At 47.0% G+C, this 15,029-nt stretch overlaps 1 protein-coding gene across 7 annotated transcripts in view; it reads left to right on the forward strand.

Annotated features, from left to right (window-relative positions):
• The window catches only part of PEX14 (peroxisomal biogenesis factor 14), a 127,301-nt gene that overhangs the window by 7,827 nt on the left and 104,445 nt on the right, over positions 1-15,029 (forward strand). For 3 of the 7 annotated variants that reach the window (XM_024554216.3, XM_045190515.3, XM_045190516.3), the window contains exon 2: positions 10,510-10,557. In XM_024554216.3, the coding sequence (XP_024409984.2) occupies positions 10,510-10,557 (48 nt within the window). Of the gene's footprint in view, positions 1-1,033; positions 1,129-4,415; positions 4,841-4,966; positions 5,004-9,523; positions 9,706-10,328; positions 10,415-10,509; positions 10,558-15,029 lie in introns of those variants that run through there. The other 4 variants (XM_053920006.2, XM_053920007.2, XM_045190513.3 and 1 more) reach the window with 4 other exon arrangements.

Below are 15,029 nucleotides of genomic sequence, written 5' to 3' on the forward strand. Positions count from 1 at the left end.
TGCGTAGGTCATGCACATATTCTATTACATTTCTGTATAAATATTTCATTTTTGTGCAGGTTATTTATGGATTTTACTTCCTAAATTTCATTTTTAATTGTTCAGTACTAGTATACAGAAATAAAATTGAATTTTGTGTGTTGGTTTTATTTCTTCATCCTTGTTAAACTTATCATTTTAATAGCTTTTTTGTAGATTCCATATGATTTCTCTGTAGATGATAGTGTTATCTGCAGATAAAAACAACTTTACTTCTTGCTTTCAAATTTATATGCCCTTTATTTTTCTTGCAGTACTGTGTGGTCTAGGACTTCTAGTACAACGTTAAAAGGAATGGTGAGAGTGGACAGTCTTGCCTTGTTGCTCATCTTGGGGGAAATTCATTGTCTTTCACATTTAAATATGATGTTAGCTTACAGCCTTTTTGTAGGTGCCCTCTGTCAAGTGGAGGAAATTCAACTCTTATTTATTTATTTCCAAAAATTTCTCTTTATTTTTTTATCCTCACCTGAGGGCATGCCTACTGTTCCTACAGAGAGGGGAGGGAAGGAGAGAGAGAGGGAGAGAAAAAATTGATGTGAGGGAGAAAAGCTGATCGCTGAATCCCCAACCTAGGCATGTGCCCTGACTGAGAATCGAACTTGTAACTCTCAGTCTATGGGATGATGCTCCAACCAATTGAGCCATACCAGCCAGGGTTCAACTTCTGTTTTTAATTTGCTGAGTGTTGTCAGGCGTTCTTTTTGCTTTCTGTTGAGTTGATCTTACTATTTCCCTCCTCTGTTCTGTTAATCTGCTGATTTATGTTGATTGATTTTTTCAAATGTTAAACCAATCTTGCGTTTATTGGAAAAGTTCCACTTGGTCATAATGTATTATCCTTTTTATATATTGCTGGATTTGGTTTGTCAATATTTTGTTAAGGATTTTTATATTTATGTTTATGAGGGATATTGATTTATAGTTTTTTATTTTAAATTGTTTAATTATGTATTTAATTTTTTTTAAAGATTTTATTTATTTACTTTTACAGAGAGGGGAAAGGAGGGAGAAAGAGAAAGCGAGAAACATCAAAGAGAGTGGTTGCCTCTCAAGCACCCCCTACTGGAGACCTGGCCTGCAACCCAGGCATGTGCCCTGACTGGGAATTGAACTGGCTATCCTTTGATTCGTAGGCCTGTGCTCAATCCACTGAACCACACCAGCCAGGGCTAATTATGTATTTTAGAATAGATATAAGGCTATTGAACTTAGGTTTTCTAACATTGCTTTGGTATGTTGTGTCTCACAGAATTTGTTCATATTATTTTAGTTGTCAGATTTGTTTTAAAGGTTTAGTAATAGTTCTTAACTAATCTTTTAAATCTGTAGAAACACAGTGATTCCCCCTTTTTCATTTCTAATATTAGAAATTAATGTCTTTGAAAACCAGCTCTTATTTGGTCTTTCTCTATTTATAATTTTTGTATCATTTATTTCTTTCCTCTTATTTACTTCGGCTTTCTTTTGCTCTTATTTTTCTATCCTGTTTTCTAAAGTTAGTACTGAAAACGGTAAAGTTTCCTCTAAGTACTGCTTCAGTTGCAGTCTGCAATTTGGATACAGTTTTCATTTTCATTTAGTTCAGAATATTTTCTCGGTTCCCCAAAATTTTCTTCTTTGGTCCATAGATTATTTAGAAGTCTGTTGTTAAATTTCCAGATATTTGAGAGTTTTCTAGGATTGTTTTGTTACTGATTTCTAGTTTAATTCCACTGTAGTCAGAGATCATACTCTGACTTTTTCACACCTTTTAAATTTGAAATTTGTCTTGCGGTCTGTCGTGGTGAGTTTTCCTTACGAACTTGAACACAATGTCTGTTCTGCGGACGTCGGGCTGCGTTGGGAGATAGTGTTATTCAGGGCTTCTGTGTACTGACTGACTTTGATTAAGGAGAGAGGATTATTAATGTCTCCAACTGTAATTGTGGATTTGTCTATTTATCTTTTTAATTCTGTCTGGTTTACTTCATGTACTTTGAAACTCTGTTATTGTGTGCATACTTATTAAGGATTGTTACGTCTTCTTGATTGACTCCTTTATTTTTGAAATGTCCTTGTTTATCATTGGTACTATCTATTACTTTGAAGTAGTCTGAGATTAATATTGCCACTTCAGCTTTCTTACGATTAGTGTTTGCATGGGGTAACATTTCCCATTCTTTGGCTTTTTACCTGTGTGTGTCTTTTTCTTTAAAGTGGGTTTTTCCCAGACAGCGTACAGTTAGGGCTTGCACCCCCCTCCCGCATTGAGTCTGACAATCTCTGTTTTCTAATTAGAGTGTTTCATTTATGGATGGATTTAACTCTACCATCTTGCAGTTTTTTAAATCTGATTTTTGTTCCCTATTTTCTTTTCGTCTTTTGGATAGAATGTTTTTAGGATTTCATTTTATCTCTACCGTTGGTTTAGTTGTACCTCTACTTTTTTGGTTGTTTTTTGTTTGCTAGTGATTGCTGTAAAGTTTATATAGTATGTTACTGTGGGTTACCACAGACTACTTTCAAATGACACTCTACCACTCACATGTAATGTAAGAACCTAGTAACAGTATTCTTCTAGTTCCCCTCCCCCCACTACACTATTAGCATTACAGATTTTACTTCCACATAAAGCTAACAGTACATTTAAAAATTATCTTTTTAAGATAAAAATATATATATTTAAAATATTTTTTATATTTACCAGGATATTCATAATTTCTGACATTGTTCTTTTGTGTAGACCAAGTTTCCATCTGGTATTTTCCTTTCTCCTTCAGCTTTAAGAATTTCTTTTCACATTTTTTGTGTTATACTGTTGACAAATTCTTTTTTTTTAATTTTTATTTTATTTCTTTATTTTAGAGAGAGGGGAAGGGAGGGAGAGAGGAAGAGAAACATTAATGTGCGTGAGAAATATTGATCAGTTGCCTTTTGCACGCCTCCCACTGGGGACCTGGCCTGCAACCCAGGCATGTGCCCTGACAGGGAATTGAACTGGCGACCTTTTGGTTCATAGGCTGGTGCCCAACCCACTGAGCCACACCAGTCAGAGCTTTTTTTTCTTTCTGAAAACATCTTAATTTTGTATCTATTTTTGAAAGACATTGTCACTGGATATAGAATTCTAAGTTGACATTTTTTTCCTGTGGGCATTTCAATGGCCCTATTAAAGTACCGTTAGAACGGTACCGTTTTGTGTTTTGGCTTGCAGTTTCTGATCGGAAGTGTGAAGTAACTCTTCATCTTGGTAATATCTGCAGGTAATGTTTTCCTTCTTCTTCTGTTTGTCATAAGATTTTTTTCCTCCTTTTCCTGGGTTTTTAGCTATTTGATTATGATGTGCTTTAGCGTGCTTTTGTTTGCTCTGGTGGCAGTTTGTTGAACTTCTTGGATCTGTGAGTTTGTAGTTTTCATCAAACTTGGAAAATTTTCAGTCATTATTATTTCTTCCAGAAATTTTTTTTGTCTTTTCTTTCTCCACTGCTCTTCATTTTGGTCTGTTGTGGCTGCCATGTCTTCAAGTACACTTCCGTTTTCTCCTGCAGTATCTAATCTGTTGTCCTTCTCAGTGATATTTCTATTCCAGATATTATGTTTTTCATCTCTAGAAGTTCCGATTTTTTTTGGTTTGAAAACTTTTTATTTACCTATTAAAAATCAAACATTTCAATTTGTTAAAATAATATGAACAAAAAGAAAATAGCACTCTGGTCAAACTGCATTTTACAGCCTGCAGGACCCCTTGGACCAGCCTGGTTTCTACTCCGGGTTTCACTGCCGGCCCAGCCAGCGTCTTCCTTCACCCACAGGCACGCTCTCTTCCTTCCCGGCCAGCCGGACCGGCAGACGGGAGAGGCAAGGGCGGCCTCTGTTGTCAGTTCTCCGATGTGAGAAGGGGCACAGTCATTTAAACTCACCCAGCCTCTCTGCATCTTCCAAAGTTAAACTGCTAAACAGCAAAGGGAGAAGGCAGTGCTTACTGCAGGTACAGCGCGTGTTGGCGTGTGCCCTCATTACGACCCGCCTGCTCACTTCTCCAGGACAGTTGTTTCTTTGGAAGGCGGGAGATTTTCCTCTTGGGTTTCTGTCTTCTCCGGTTTCGACTCACCGGATTTCTCAGGCTGGGCCACGGCCAGTTTGTCAGACATGGTTGCAGAGGAGGCGGGCGAGGTGTGCCAAGGCGAGGAGTCCGCTCTGCTCAGTGGCTGCTGCCGAGTGTGTTCTTCTTTCTTTTTATACCTTATGTGTTCTTCCTCACTGCAGTAGTGTTTTCTTTTAAATTCTTTTTGTTTTAAACAGGTACTTATTTTACTTTATTTTTATCTTCACCCAAGGATATATTTATTGCTTTTATAGAGGGAGGGGGGAGGGGGGAGAGACAGACAGACAGATGTCGATCGGTTGCCTCCCACACACGCCCCAATGGGGATCGAGCCACAACCCAGGCATGTGCCCCGACTGGGGGTCAAACCCACAACCTTCTGATGCATGGGGCGACGCTCCAAACTGAGCCGCCTGGCTGGGGCTAAATTCTTTTTAAAAAAATTGAGCTATAATTGACATTCAACATTATATTAGTTTCAGGTATACAGTATGATCTGATATTCATTTCTGAGGTAAATTCTTGAATAGTTATAACACCTGTCTTAATGTTCTTGTCTGCTAATTATTTTTTCTGATTTTTTTCATTATTATGGGTCACACTTTCCTGATTCTTGACATATGCTGAGATTTGGCTGGAGGCTGGAGGCTGTGAATTTTGCGTTGTTGAGCGTCTGCGTTTTGCGGTCTGTGAGGAGTGTTGAGCTGTGCTCTGGTGGGTGTTGACTTTTGGTTCATTTTGATTCTTTCACGTCCTGTTTGTAGGCTTTTTAGGGTAGGTGTGGGGTTGCTTTTACGCTAGGGATAATCTGACTCCCCTGACAAGGTGTGGCTCTTCCAGGTCTCCACGGAGCGAGCAGTGAGGACACGCCACGCTGGTGCGGGGACACGTGAGACTGGGGGGGCCCTGGGCATGGTTCGGCTCGCAGCTTCTGCCGCTCTCTTTTTCCAGCCTCGTGGAGTTTTATCCCGTGCGCACGCGGATTCTAACATTCAGCAAAGACGTGAGGGACCTCTCTGCAGGTTCCTGGTGCTCTCTCTGTGCAGAGCTCTCTCCTCGCTGGAACTCTGTCCTGCAGCTGGCAGCTGCCTTGGCCTCCCTGAACTCCAACCTGTTTCCTCAGCTCAGTGAGACTGCGGTGATCTGCTGGGACAGCCCTCTCACCCCCCACCCCCGCCAATGTGCCTCCTGGCAGAACACCAGGTGACCTCAGGGCTCACAGTATTTGCTTACGTCCTGTCAGGAATCACAGCCCTGTGCTGCCTGCTGCCCAGTGTCTACAAACAGAGGTGCCACGTACTTTATTGGGTTCTCTAGTCGTCCGCAGTGGGAAGGCCGATCTGGTCCCTGTGACTGCACTGCAGAGTGGCCTGCCTGTTGGTGGGGCTGGGGCACAGCAGTGACACCATGACTTCTCCTACCTTGCCTCACCCTGAAAGGCAGGGGCTGGTGTTCCTCCCGTTACGCCCGTGGACGAGAAGCTGAGGCTCTGAGGGCTGGGACAGCATAGCCACAGTCACTTGGTTGATAATGTCGGAGTCCACACACTTGCCGCTGTCTCTACCAGTGCTTCTCAAAAACGTACTTGCTGAATCGAATCATATTCTCCCCAGCAAAGGACTATAGGCCAGTCTGGCTCATACCTGCAGTTACGCAGTCCCTTGGCGGATGCTGCTTGAGTACACCTGGACCTTAGACCTGGATCTGCTGTTGGTTGCTCAGATCTGAGCTGTGTGTGCCCAGGGCGGGGATCCTCGCTGCGTAGCCGGGTCACACGTGGGCACACCTTCTGGCTGGAGACTGAGAGCATTTTTGTCTCTCAAACTGAAAGCATTTCTCTCTCCGCCACTGTGTCTTTTTTGTCTGTCCATCTCCTTTTTAAAGTAGGCTCTTCCTTTTGCCCTTCTTCCCTTCCTGCTCTCCGCAGTCTGGCCCTGAGGACCCTGACTGTGGGTTGCCTAGAGCCTGCTTCTTACACCTGTGCAGCAGACCTCAGCAATAGACCTCAGCTGGGGTTTTTAAGCCTTAGTATTATTGCAGTTTTTAACATCATAGACCACTGTCAAGATTTCCAGGGTCAGGCTGGAATTTCATTTGCAGGGCTTTGTCTCAAGTCAGAAAATAGATGTAGGGGGTCAGATCCCCTCTGACCCCCAGTCCGAGGGGGTTGATGTAGGTAGGGGCAGCTGTGTGAGAAGTTCTGGGCTTCGTCAAAGCTCGGCTGGTGAGAGTGATGGGCTGGTGTGAGTTGGGGACGCAGTGCTGACAAGCAGCTGGCTGCTCAGACCTCGGCCTCCTTTGAAGCGGCTCGCAGAGGAACTGCTTGGGGGAGGGGGGGGTGTCTGTCCTACCGGACAGCATCAGGAGGCAGGAGGGTCAGGGCTCCCTGACGGGGCCTGTGGGTAGTTTGGGTGGGCAGTTCCTCGTTGCTCTGCCGGGTATTTAGCCTCCCAGGCCTCTGCCCTCTGAATGGGGACTCCCTGGTCATGTGACATCCAGAAACACCTCCACACATTTTCAGTGCCCCCCTGGGGCGGTTCTGCCTGGGGCTGAGAAGCGGCAGGCCACAGCATTGCGTCGAGAGCAGGCCAGGTGTGTGTCAGGCTGGAGGTGAGGTGTCCCAGGGACAGACAACACACAGTTGTTGTCCTCTGCTTGCTTCATTTGGGATTATGTGTACAGAGTGGTTTCTTTGGGTTTTTTTTTAAGACTTTGGTTTTAGAGAAGAGAGGAGGGGAAAGAGGGTGAAAGAGAGGGAGGGGGAGGGAAACATCGATGTGTGAGAGAAACATTAATTGGTTGCCTCTCACATGCCCCCAACCAGGGACCTGGCCCACAGCCCAGGCATGTGCCCTGACCGTGAATCAAATTGGTGACCTTTCAGTTGGCAGGCCAGTGCTCAGTCCACTGAGCCACACCAGTCATGGCCCCTTTGGGGTTTTTTTTCTAAGATTAAAAAAAATTAGGCACATGTTTATTAAGCACCAGTGATATTGTATGTACTGAAGATCAGCCTTCAATAAAGTGAAGTGCCTGCCTTCAAGGAGCTTAAAATCTAGCGGGGAGAGATAGCTAATAAGCTAGTTATCCAGTGAAGAATTTCAGGTGGTATTATTAAGGAAGTTGATTACCAAGGAAGGTTATTTTGGTCATCAAGAAAAATTCTTACAGGACACTGAGTCGGGAAATGGGAGATGGACCATTTTAGACTGCAGATATTTCAACACATAGGAGGGAATTATCTAGAATATAATCAGTATTGGGCAATCCCCAGCTGGCGAGAAGTCCTGTGTGTGTTCACTGATAAGGGCCGGCTGACCTCAGGAATCACTGTGAGTTGCTCCTCTCTTAGTAGCCTTGAGATGGAGTTTGGAGGTCTGGCTTTGGTGTGCTATTCCCCGGAAGGCTTGGGGAAGCCAAACCTTGAGGATTTGGAGTGTTACTGTTTGAAGTTCCTTGGTGGGGACATGTGCATGTATATGCTCTTCTTACACCCTCTGAATGTCCTTGGAAGAATATATGAGGAGCTAGCATTGGGCGGGAGGCAGTCACCCAAGGACATGCTTGCTGATTTTAAAGAGAGGTCAAGGGGAAAGGGAGAGAAATATCGGTCGGTTGCCTCTTATACGTGCCCTGGCCTGGGACTGAACCCGCAGCCTAGGCATGTGCCCTGACTGGGAATGGGACCCACTACCTTTCAGTTTATGGGATGACATTCCAACCAACTGAGCCACACCAGCCAGGGCTAAAAAATATTTAATATTTAAATTTATTTTATGTTGTTTTAATATTTAAATTTAAAAAGATAAGAATACACCTACATGGCTCACAATTTAAAAAGGTACAAAAATGTATATGATGGAAGAGACTTACTTGGTACTGCATACTATTTAAAGTTTTTCTTCTGGCAAATATTAGCTATTCAAGAGATAAATTAATTTAAGGTAAGTTCCTTGGTGATCTCTCAGAAAGAAAGTTTTGGGTTAAGTCAGAATGAGGCCTCCTAAATACTAAAGCTTTGCATTAGATTGTTTTATGTGGTCAAAAACTTAAATTATTACTCGTGGGGCAGTATTAATGTTGTTGCTTAATAAAATGTGGTCTAAACAAAACTTGATTATTTTGATTAATTAGAAAGATTCAGATCTTGCCTCGATTTCCTCATTAGCAACAATTTCATAAATTTGTTACAAGCATTAAAGGAAGGAAGAGCTGAGTGAATGTTAGCACTTGGTATTTACCACACGGAGTGAAGGAAGCCTCAGAAAGATGGGCGGCCTTAGTGTGTAGTCCCTTCAGTTGAGCTGGGACCGTTGCTGCTCTCTTCACCGCCTCGCATTCCCTCCACAGGTGTCCCTGGAAGGCCTAGTGGGGGCCTGCTGCTATCCTTGCCCTGGGGTACAGTGAAGAGTGAGGTTGCAGTGTGGTGGGGGCGCCCCAGCGCTCTGATAGTCACACCTGTGAGGCTGCAGCCATGCTCGGTCCTCGGAGAGGTCTAGGCTGCAGTGTGCGGTAGGGAGCCTCGCGCCTGTCGTGGAGGAAGTGACTGAGTTGAAATCTGAAGGGCAAGTTAGGCTGTCAGAGGGAAAGCAAGGAATAGGGTGTGCAAAGGCCTGGTTGACGGGGGAGGCCAAGGCCAGCATGTCTGCTGTGGGCAGAGCTGGGGAGAGCGCCGTGCAGGCCGGGCTGAGAAGTTTTTCTGTGTGATAGGTGTTCATTTGAAACGATAGTCTGTTTGCCGTGTGGAGAATGACCCAGAGGAGCCAGCATGGGCGTGGCGGAACTGAGGAGGAGGCTGTTGCAGAGTGGCCCAGGCAGGAGCTTTGGAAGCTTGGACCGTGCTGTTGGCACTGGCTGTGGAGAGAAGTGGGTGGGCCGATTCCATGGATATTTAGGAAGGAACACTGGCAGGACTTGATACTGTGTTAGCTCTGGTGAGTGAGGCAGAAGGAATTGTCAAGCATCCTTCTGTGCCTGTGGGTTCTTGTTCACATGTTTTGGTGGGAGGTGGTCCCACTCCCTCAGCGGGAGAGGATTGTGAATCTGCTGTGGACTTAAGTCCAAGAGGGGCAGGCAGGTGGCTGGACATGGAACTCAGGGGAGTCTGGCCTGGAGATCTGGACACAGGAGCTTCTGGGGGACTGAGCCCGGGGAGAGAGGGAAAGCACACGCATGTTCCCTGAGGCTTGCCAGTGAGTTCCATGCTGGCCTCCTTGCCCCAGGACAGGAAGGGGCTCTTGAGACGGGACTTTGGATGAGGAGATAGAGTTCATCTTCTGAAGAGTCCTTGCCGCTGTGCTGTGTGTCAGCTTCATGGCGGCAACTGGGCGTAAGGAAACCCTGGGGACCCTCTGTGTTCGGGACTCTTCCCTTCCCGCCTCCTCTTTGTTTTCCTAGGAGGCCTGGCACTGCCATCCGAACGAGCTGGAAGGAGTGTGGACGGGGGCTGGCTTCTGAGGCCCACATTGGAGCTGCACTTGTCTGGATATTATCTGTAGATAATTGGAAGTTGGCTTGGACATCAGTAACAGTAAACCAGACGATAACTCAAACTGCTTGTCTTATCCTTTTGGAGATTTGTAAATTTCCTCTGCGCCCGTCTGTCTCCGTCTGTCTCCGTCTGTCTCTGTCTGTCTCTCCCTTTCTCTGCATTTTGGGAAGATCAGCCAGGGGTTGAAGGCAGATGTGGGGGTGAGGGAGGGATCCAGAGGAGAAGGAAACAGACCAGGTTAGAGCCAGGTGGGGGGCCCCAATGCGGCCTGCCTGCCAGTGGGTCTGTTTATCTGTCTGCCTGTCACTAGCTTGTTTTTTAAAAAAGGATGTAAATCGGGCTTTCTTTTCCACTGCGGGTTGGTGTCTGCAGAGACTGGTGGAGGGGCCAGGGTAGATAGTTCTCACCTTCCAGCTCCAGGTAGTTTTGCCCAGAGAAAATCCTGAGTGTGAGCAAGTGGGGCCCCCTTGTGGCTGGATCTGGTTCTCCGCTTTAGCTCTGCCTTTCCTGGGCAACACTTGGGAGGTGGCAAAAAGGAGGTTTCGCTCTCACTTCAAGCCTTTGTTTCCTCTGGCCATTGCTATTTCCATGGATTTTGTGATGGCCCTCAGCCCCTGCTGCTCAGTGGCTGGTCTGGGTACTGCAAAGCCCACCCCGGCCTTCCTGAGGGGCTGACAGTGAACCCAGCAGTCTCTTCATGTTCACCCGCAGCTTCAGACTCTCTGGGCTGCTTTTTACAGGTAGCCCACCCAGCACACTCCACAGTGAGAAAAAACAGCGAGCAACATGAGCACGAGGTTCGTGTGTGTTGCTTGAAAGTAGGACGTCTTCAGTTGTTGATGTCCATCAGGTGGCACTGTGATCTTATTTTTGTTTCTGTTTTTCTTCGCAGCCCAGCTCTCCTCCCGGAAGTGAGAATGTGATGCCTCGAGAGCCACTGGTAAGCACCTAGGTTATATGTGGATCGCTTTCTAATTCAAATACAGCATGAGTTCCAGGAAACCCACAGTTTTACATCAGTCATGTCCCTTTAAAAGTAGGGGTTGTGTGGAGGCTAACCCTGGCAGTGACCTCTGCCTTCTGACTTTCTGGCCTCAAGGACCAGAAAGGACCAGTGAGGTCTCTTTGGGGAAGCCTGGGCTCTCCTGCAACCAAAAGCCCCCACCGCAGGTGGTGATGTACTACTTGGTTTATTGTTGATTGGAAGGTGCCTGAATCAGTGAGGTGCCTGAAACCTTCGGGGGCTGAGTTGGGGTGAGGTGGCTCGGTCTCACCAAGTTGCTGCTCGGTGGTCTGGAATGGCCATCCTCCACCCCAAAGGGTGAGAGCATCTCAGGTGGCCTTTGAGGGACAGGTAAGGGAGGGAGCCCTGTTTCGCCTGGCCAGTGGTTCGGTTTGTGATGGTTTTTTCCAACAGCACCTGCTGACACTGTTGACGGGGAGAGGCCTCTTGAGTACTGACGGTAATTTTCTTGACAAAGTGCTCTTGCTCTGGGGGTCTGAGCCAGAGTGCCTGCCTGCCTGCCTGCGCCATTTTTACCCTATTTTGCATTTCTGGGCCTGTTGTCAGTCCTGTTGGCTGGGTAGAGAGACCTGTTCTGTACAAACCAGACATGTTTTATGGAGGAGGCAGCTTAGGTTTCAGAGATTTTTCTCTCTTTGAATATTGACAGCAAGCTCAGGGATGTGCCGCTGAGCTCTTGTTTCCGCGAAGCCTGCCTTGCTCGTGTTTTCTCCCCCCTCCCTCTGGCAGCAGTAGTGGGAGGGGGTGACGTGAGGCCCGGAGCTGGTGTGAGCAAGTCTCGCCTGTTCCATGGCTTTCCAGGGCGGAAGGGGAGATGGGTTTGTCGAGCCACAGCGAGACCAGGGCGACGGGAGCCCTGCCAGGGCTGGCTCAGGAGAGCGCTGCAGTTTCCCTGTCACCTCTTGGCACGCCGCTCACTTCCCCTGCCCCCGCCCCCCCGCAGTGGCTTCAGGTCACTCTTTTGGTTTTGCCTGAGTTCTCTCTGGAAGTGGCGGCCGCGTGAAAGCCAGAGGAGACTTCGCTCTGCCAGTCCTGCAGACGGGCAGCTCGGGTATCCCCACGCGGCTGATGCCAGTGCCTCTCGGGCTGAGGCTGTGGTTGGTTTGGACTGATGTCCAAACTGAACATGACAGTCCTCTCCAGTCCTTTACTTCCTTGGTCTCTTTTAAAGTTTGATCTCCTGATTTAACTGTTGGTCACCAGAAGAGTGGCTGGTCCGATTTGGGGGGCATGACCGTACGAACTCCGGGAGGTTCTTTCTGGCAGTGAGCCGTGAGCAGTTGTCAGCCTTGCTGATGCCCGGTGCTGGGAGCCCTGCAGCCTGTTTGCTCTGCTGTTTCTCCGCACTGCTCTTTTCCTGCTGCACTGTGCACTTGCTTGTTGGTTGGTTGTATTTTTATTTCTTTCTTTTCTGGGAGGCCCTGAGCGGTCTTCAAGCCCTAGTAGCCTGCAATTGTCCAGAGTTCAGACTCATTCTCTCCAGGCCAACTCTACAATTACCTTATATTTAATTAATATTTTTTCCCCTCTTTACGTACTTGCTGCATAATTGCTCAGAGGAAAGAAAACACATAGCAGCAATTTATATATATATATAAAAACAATAATTAAAAAAAACCCCGAAATAAACTCCCATCTCATTTGGGCTGATCCTATGAGTTGGGTAATTAGGGCCCTATTAAAAGGTAGACCCCTTTTTTTTATTAATTTTTTTATATTAAACTCCCACAGTCTCTCAGTCATGCCCTTATTGCTTTTGGCCAGCCATTTGCAGCAGCCTGATTAAATGAGGGCACCAGCCGAGCTGTATGGTCTTGTGTGAGCTGCTTCTGCCTCTTGGGAGTGGCGGTGGGAGGGTGCCAGGCAGAGGAGCTGCCCAGGGGCTAGCAGGGGCTCGTGTGGCAGGTTGGGGTACAGGACAAGCTGCCTTGAACCGGCAGCAGGCCTGTGGGAGTCACTGGGTGCTGGAGAAGTGACGGGTGGTAGGCCTCCTCCCCCGACCCCCACGGGGAGCCTCACAGTACTCGGCCCTGTCGCCCTTCTGGAGGGTCTCTCCTGCCGCGCGTGTTTGCTGTTTCCTGACGCTTGGGAGGGACGGACGATTGAAGAATAACACTAAGCCTTCTTCTTAAGTAGCTGATATATTTTATTTGGGGGAGAAAGGCATTTGTATACCTGAAACAATTAGCGAACAGCACAAGGATGTATATAATTTCAGCAAACAGTACAAAATCGTATATAATTTGGTGCAGAATTGCCCGGCTTGCAGCCTAAGGCAACCCTCGTTATTCAGAGAAGGAAGAGTGGGGTGAGGAATATTTAGGGGTGGTTTTTGTGGAGCTCAGAGCCAGGCCTTGAGGAGTGGGATATTTCAGTGCTGAGGGAACACCCTGCTAGGCTATTTTTGTTTTTGTGTTTAGCTGAGTGTAGAATTCCTTAATGGGAGCTGCCTGTTCCCTACAGTAAGAGGGCTAAGCATGGGATGCTAAAGGCAAATATTCTTATTCTTTGTGTCCAGAACTGGATGATCACTTTGAAATAATTTTTCCCCTGTTAAAAAATGAATTACCACAGAAGAGACTCTTATTGACATTGATAGGAGGTGGATGTGTTTGGGCTAATGTATTCCCGCATTGCTTTATTTGGTTGGGAAGGAGGGCCTGATTTTCCTTTCCGTCCTCTCTGGACCATGAAAACAGGTTTGTGGTTTTGTGCGGAGAAGCATGGTCTTGTTGTTTCTAAATGACGTTGGCGCTCATATCCATCCCCTTGTCTTGATTCTGCCCAAGTGGTGACACTGCGTGTTCTCTTGCCCCTTCAGTCCTCCTGCCCCCTCCAAAAACCAACCCAGCAACTCTGACCATATTAGTGGGGCAATTGCTCTATGATGCTGCAACGTTCTCTGGGCTGGAGACTGGTGAGCAGACCAGTCTTGATAAATTCTGTAAACTCCCAGTTGAAATTCTGATTGTTAATGACAAAACTCTTTAAAGTTAAAATGGCTGATTACTTTCTTCACTGAATTCTTCCTCCTAGGGCAAAGAATTTTGACAGCCCCCTGGGAGTACTGACCTCCAGCCTCTCCCAGACCTGTTCAAGTCCTTCTGTAAATTTCCTGTAGCCCTGGCTGGTGTGGCTCAGTGGACTGAGCACCGGCCTGCGACCTGAGAGGTCGCCATTTGGATTCCTGGTCAGGACACGTGCCTGGGTTGTGGGCCAGGTCCCCAGTTGGGGCCATGCGAGAGGCAACCACACATTGATGTTTCTCTCCCTCTCTTCCTCCCTTCCTTCCCCTCTCTCTAAGAGTAAATGAATAAAATCTTAAAAAAAAAATTCCCTGTAGACCTGAGTTTTCTCGGCACCTGTGTAGACACATGCTCAGGGTCACACAGAGGCTTTGGGTTGGGTTTGCCCCGCAGGATCGAGTCCCACCTGGCCGATGGGTCTTTCAGAATGGGTGGACGGACGTCGTCTGCGTGAAGTAACTCAGTTCCGGTCTTGCTCAGATACAGAAACTGGGATTAAGTAACCCTCTGGGAGTCCTTGTAGTCATGTGATTTTAGGTTATTTGAAGTAAGCAATAAATAAGTTTTGTTTGCGTATCTGCTTGCTTGTTTGGACGCAACAAGTTCCTCAGGGCTCAGCAGCGCTGTTGCTCACCCGCTTTCCGCAGTGCTCACAGAGCTCGGCCAAACTAGAATGTCAGCTTTGTGCTCTTTGACTCCAAGTTCTTTCTAATGGGTGCATCTTCTGCCATTTCTCTTCCTCTAACTGGGAGGCCCGCGGGTTTCTCTTCTGTTCTGTTTTGTTTTTTGTTTCTAGCTTTTCCCTGCATCCATCCACTAAAAGAATGCCAGACTACGTGAATGCATTTTTATAAATGATGAAGGTAATTTCTTCTTCATCACCTGCTCGAGGATTAATGTTTTTTGGTATGCTGAATTCCTAAAAATAAGGATTCCCTACCCTTGCAGGCCCAGGCTGTGCGGAGGCAGTTCTGCCCTCTAAGTTCAGAAGTGTCCCGGGTCCTCAGGCTGCTCCTCCAGGCGAAGACGGGGCCTCCCCCCCCGGGTTCTGCGGCTTATGTTTGATCTCAGGCCTTCCCCGGGGGCTCACCCACCTGACACCTGGACACCCACTGGCTTTCTGTTTGCTTTTTAAGTCAGAAGGCCTGGTAATCAAAGGCCCATTAATATCCTGATGAAATCAGGGAGCTAGTCTGTGAGCTTCTCTTGAGGAGTGGCTATGGCTACTTGCCTGTCTTCTAGAGACCTGCCATGCGTCCCTGGCAGGGACCTGCTGGTGTTTGTGTCGTTTGTGGTTGGAGGACTTCGGTGAACTTGCTGGCGGGCTTGCCGCGGCTAGGCGCAGCCCTGTTTTCGCCCACC

This window comes from Desmodus rotundus, chromosome 3 (assembly GCF_022682495.2).
Source record: "Desmodus rotundus isolate HL8 chromosome 3, HLdesRot8A.1, whole genome shotgun sequence".
Classification (NCBI taxonomy): Eukaryota; Metazoa; Chordata; class Mammalia; order Chiroptera; family Phyllostomidae; genus Desmodus; species Desmodus rotundus.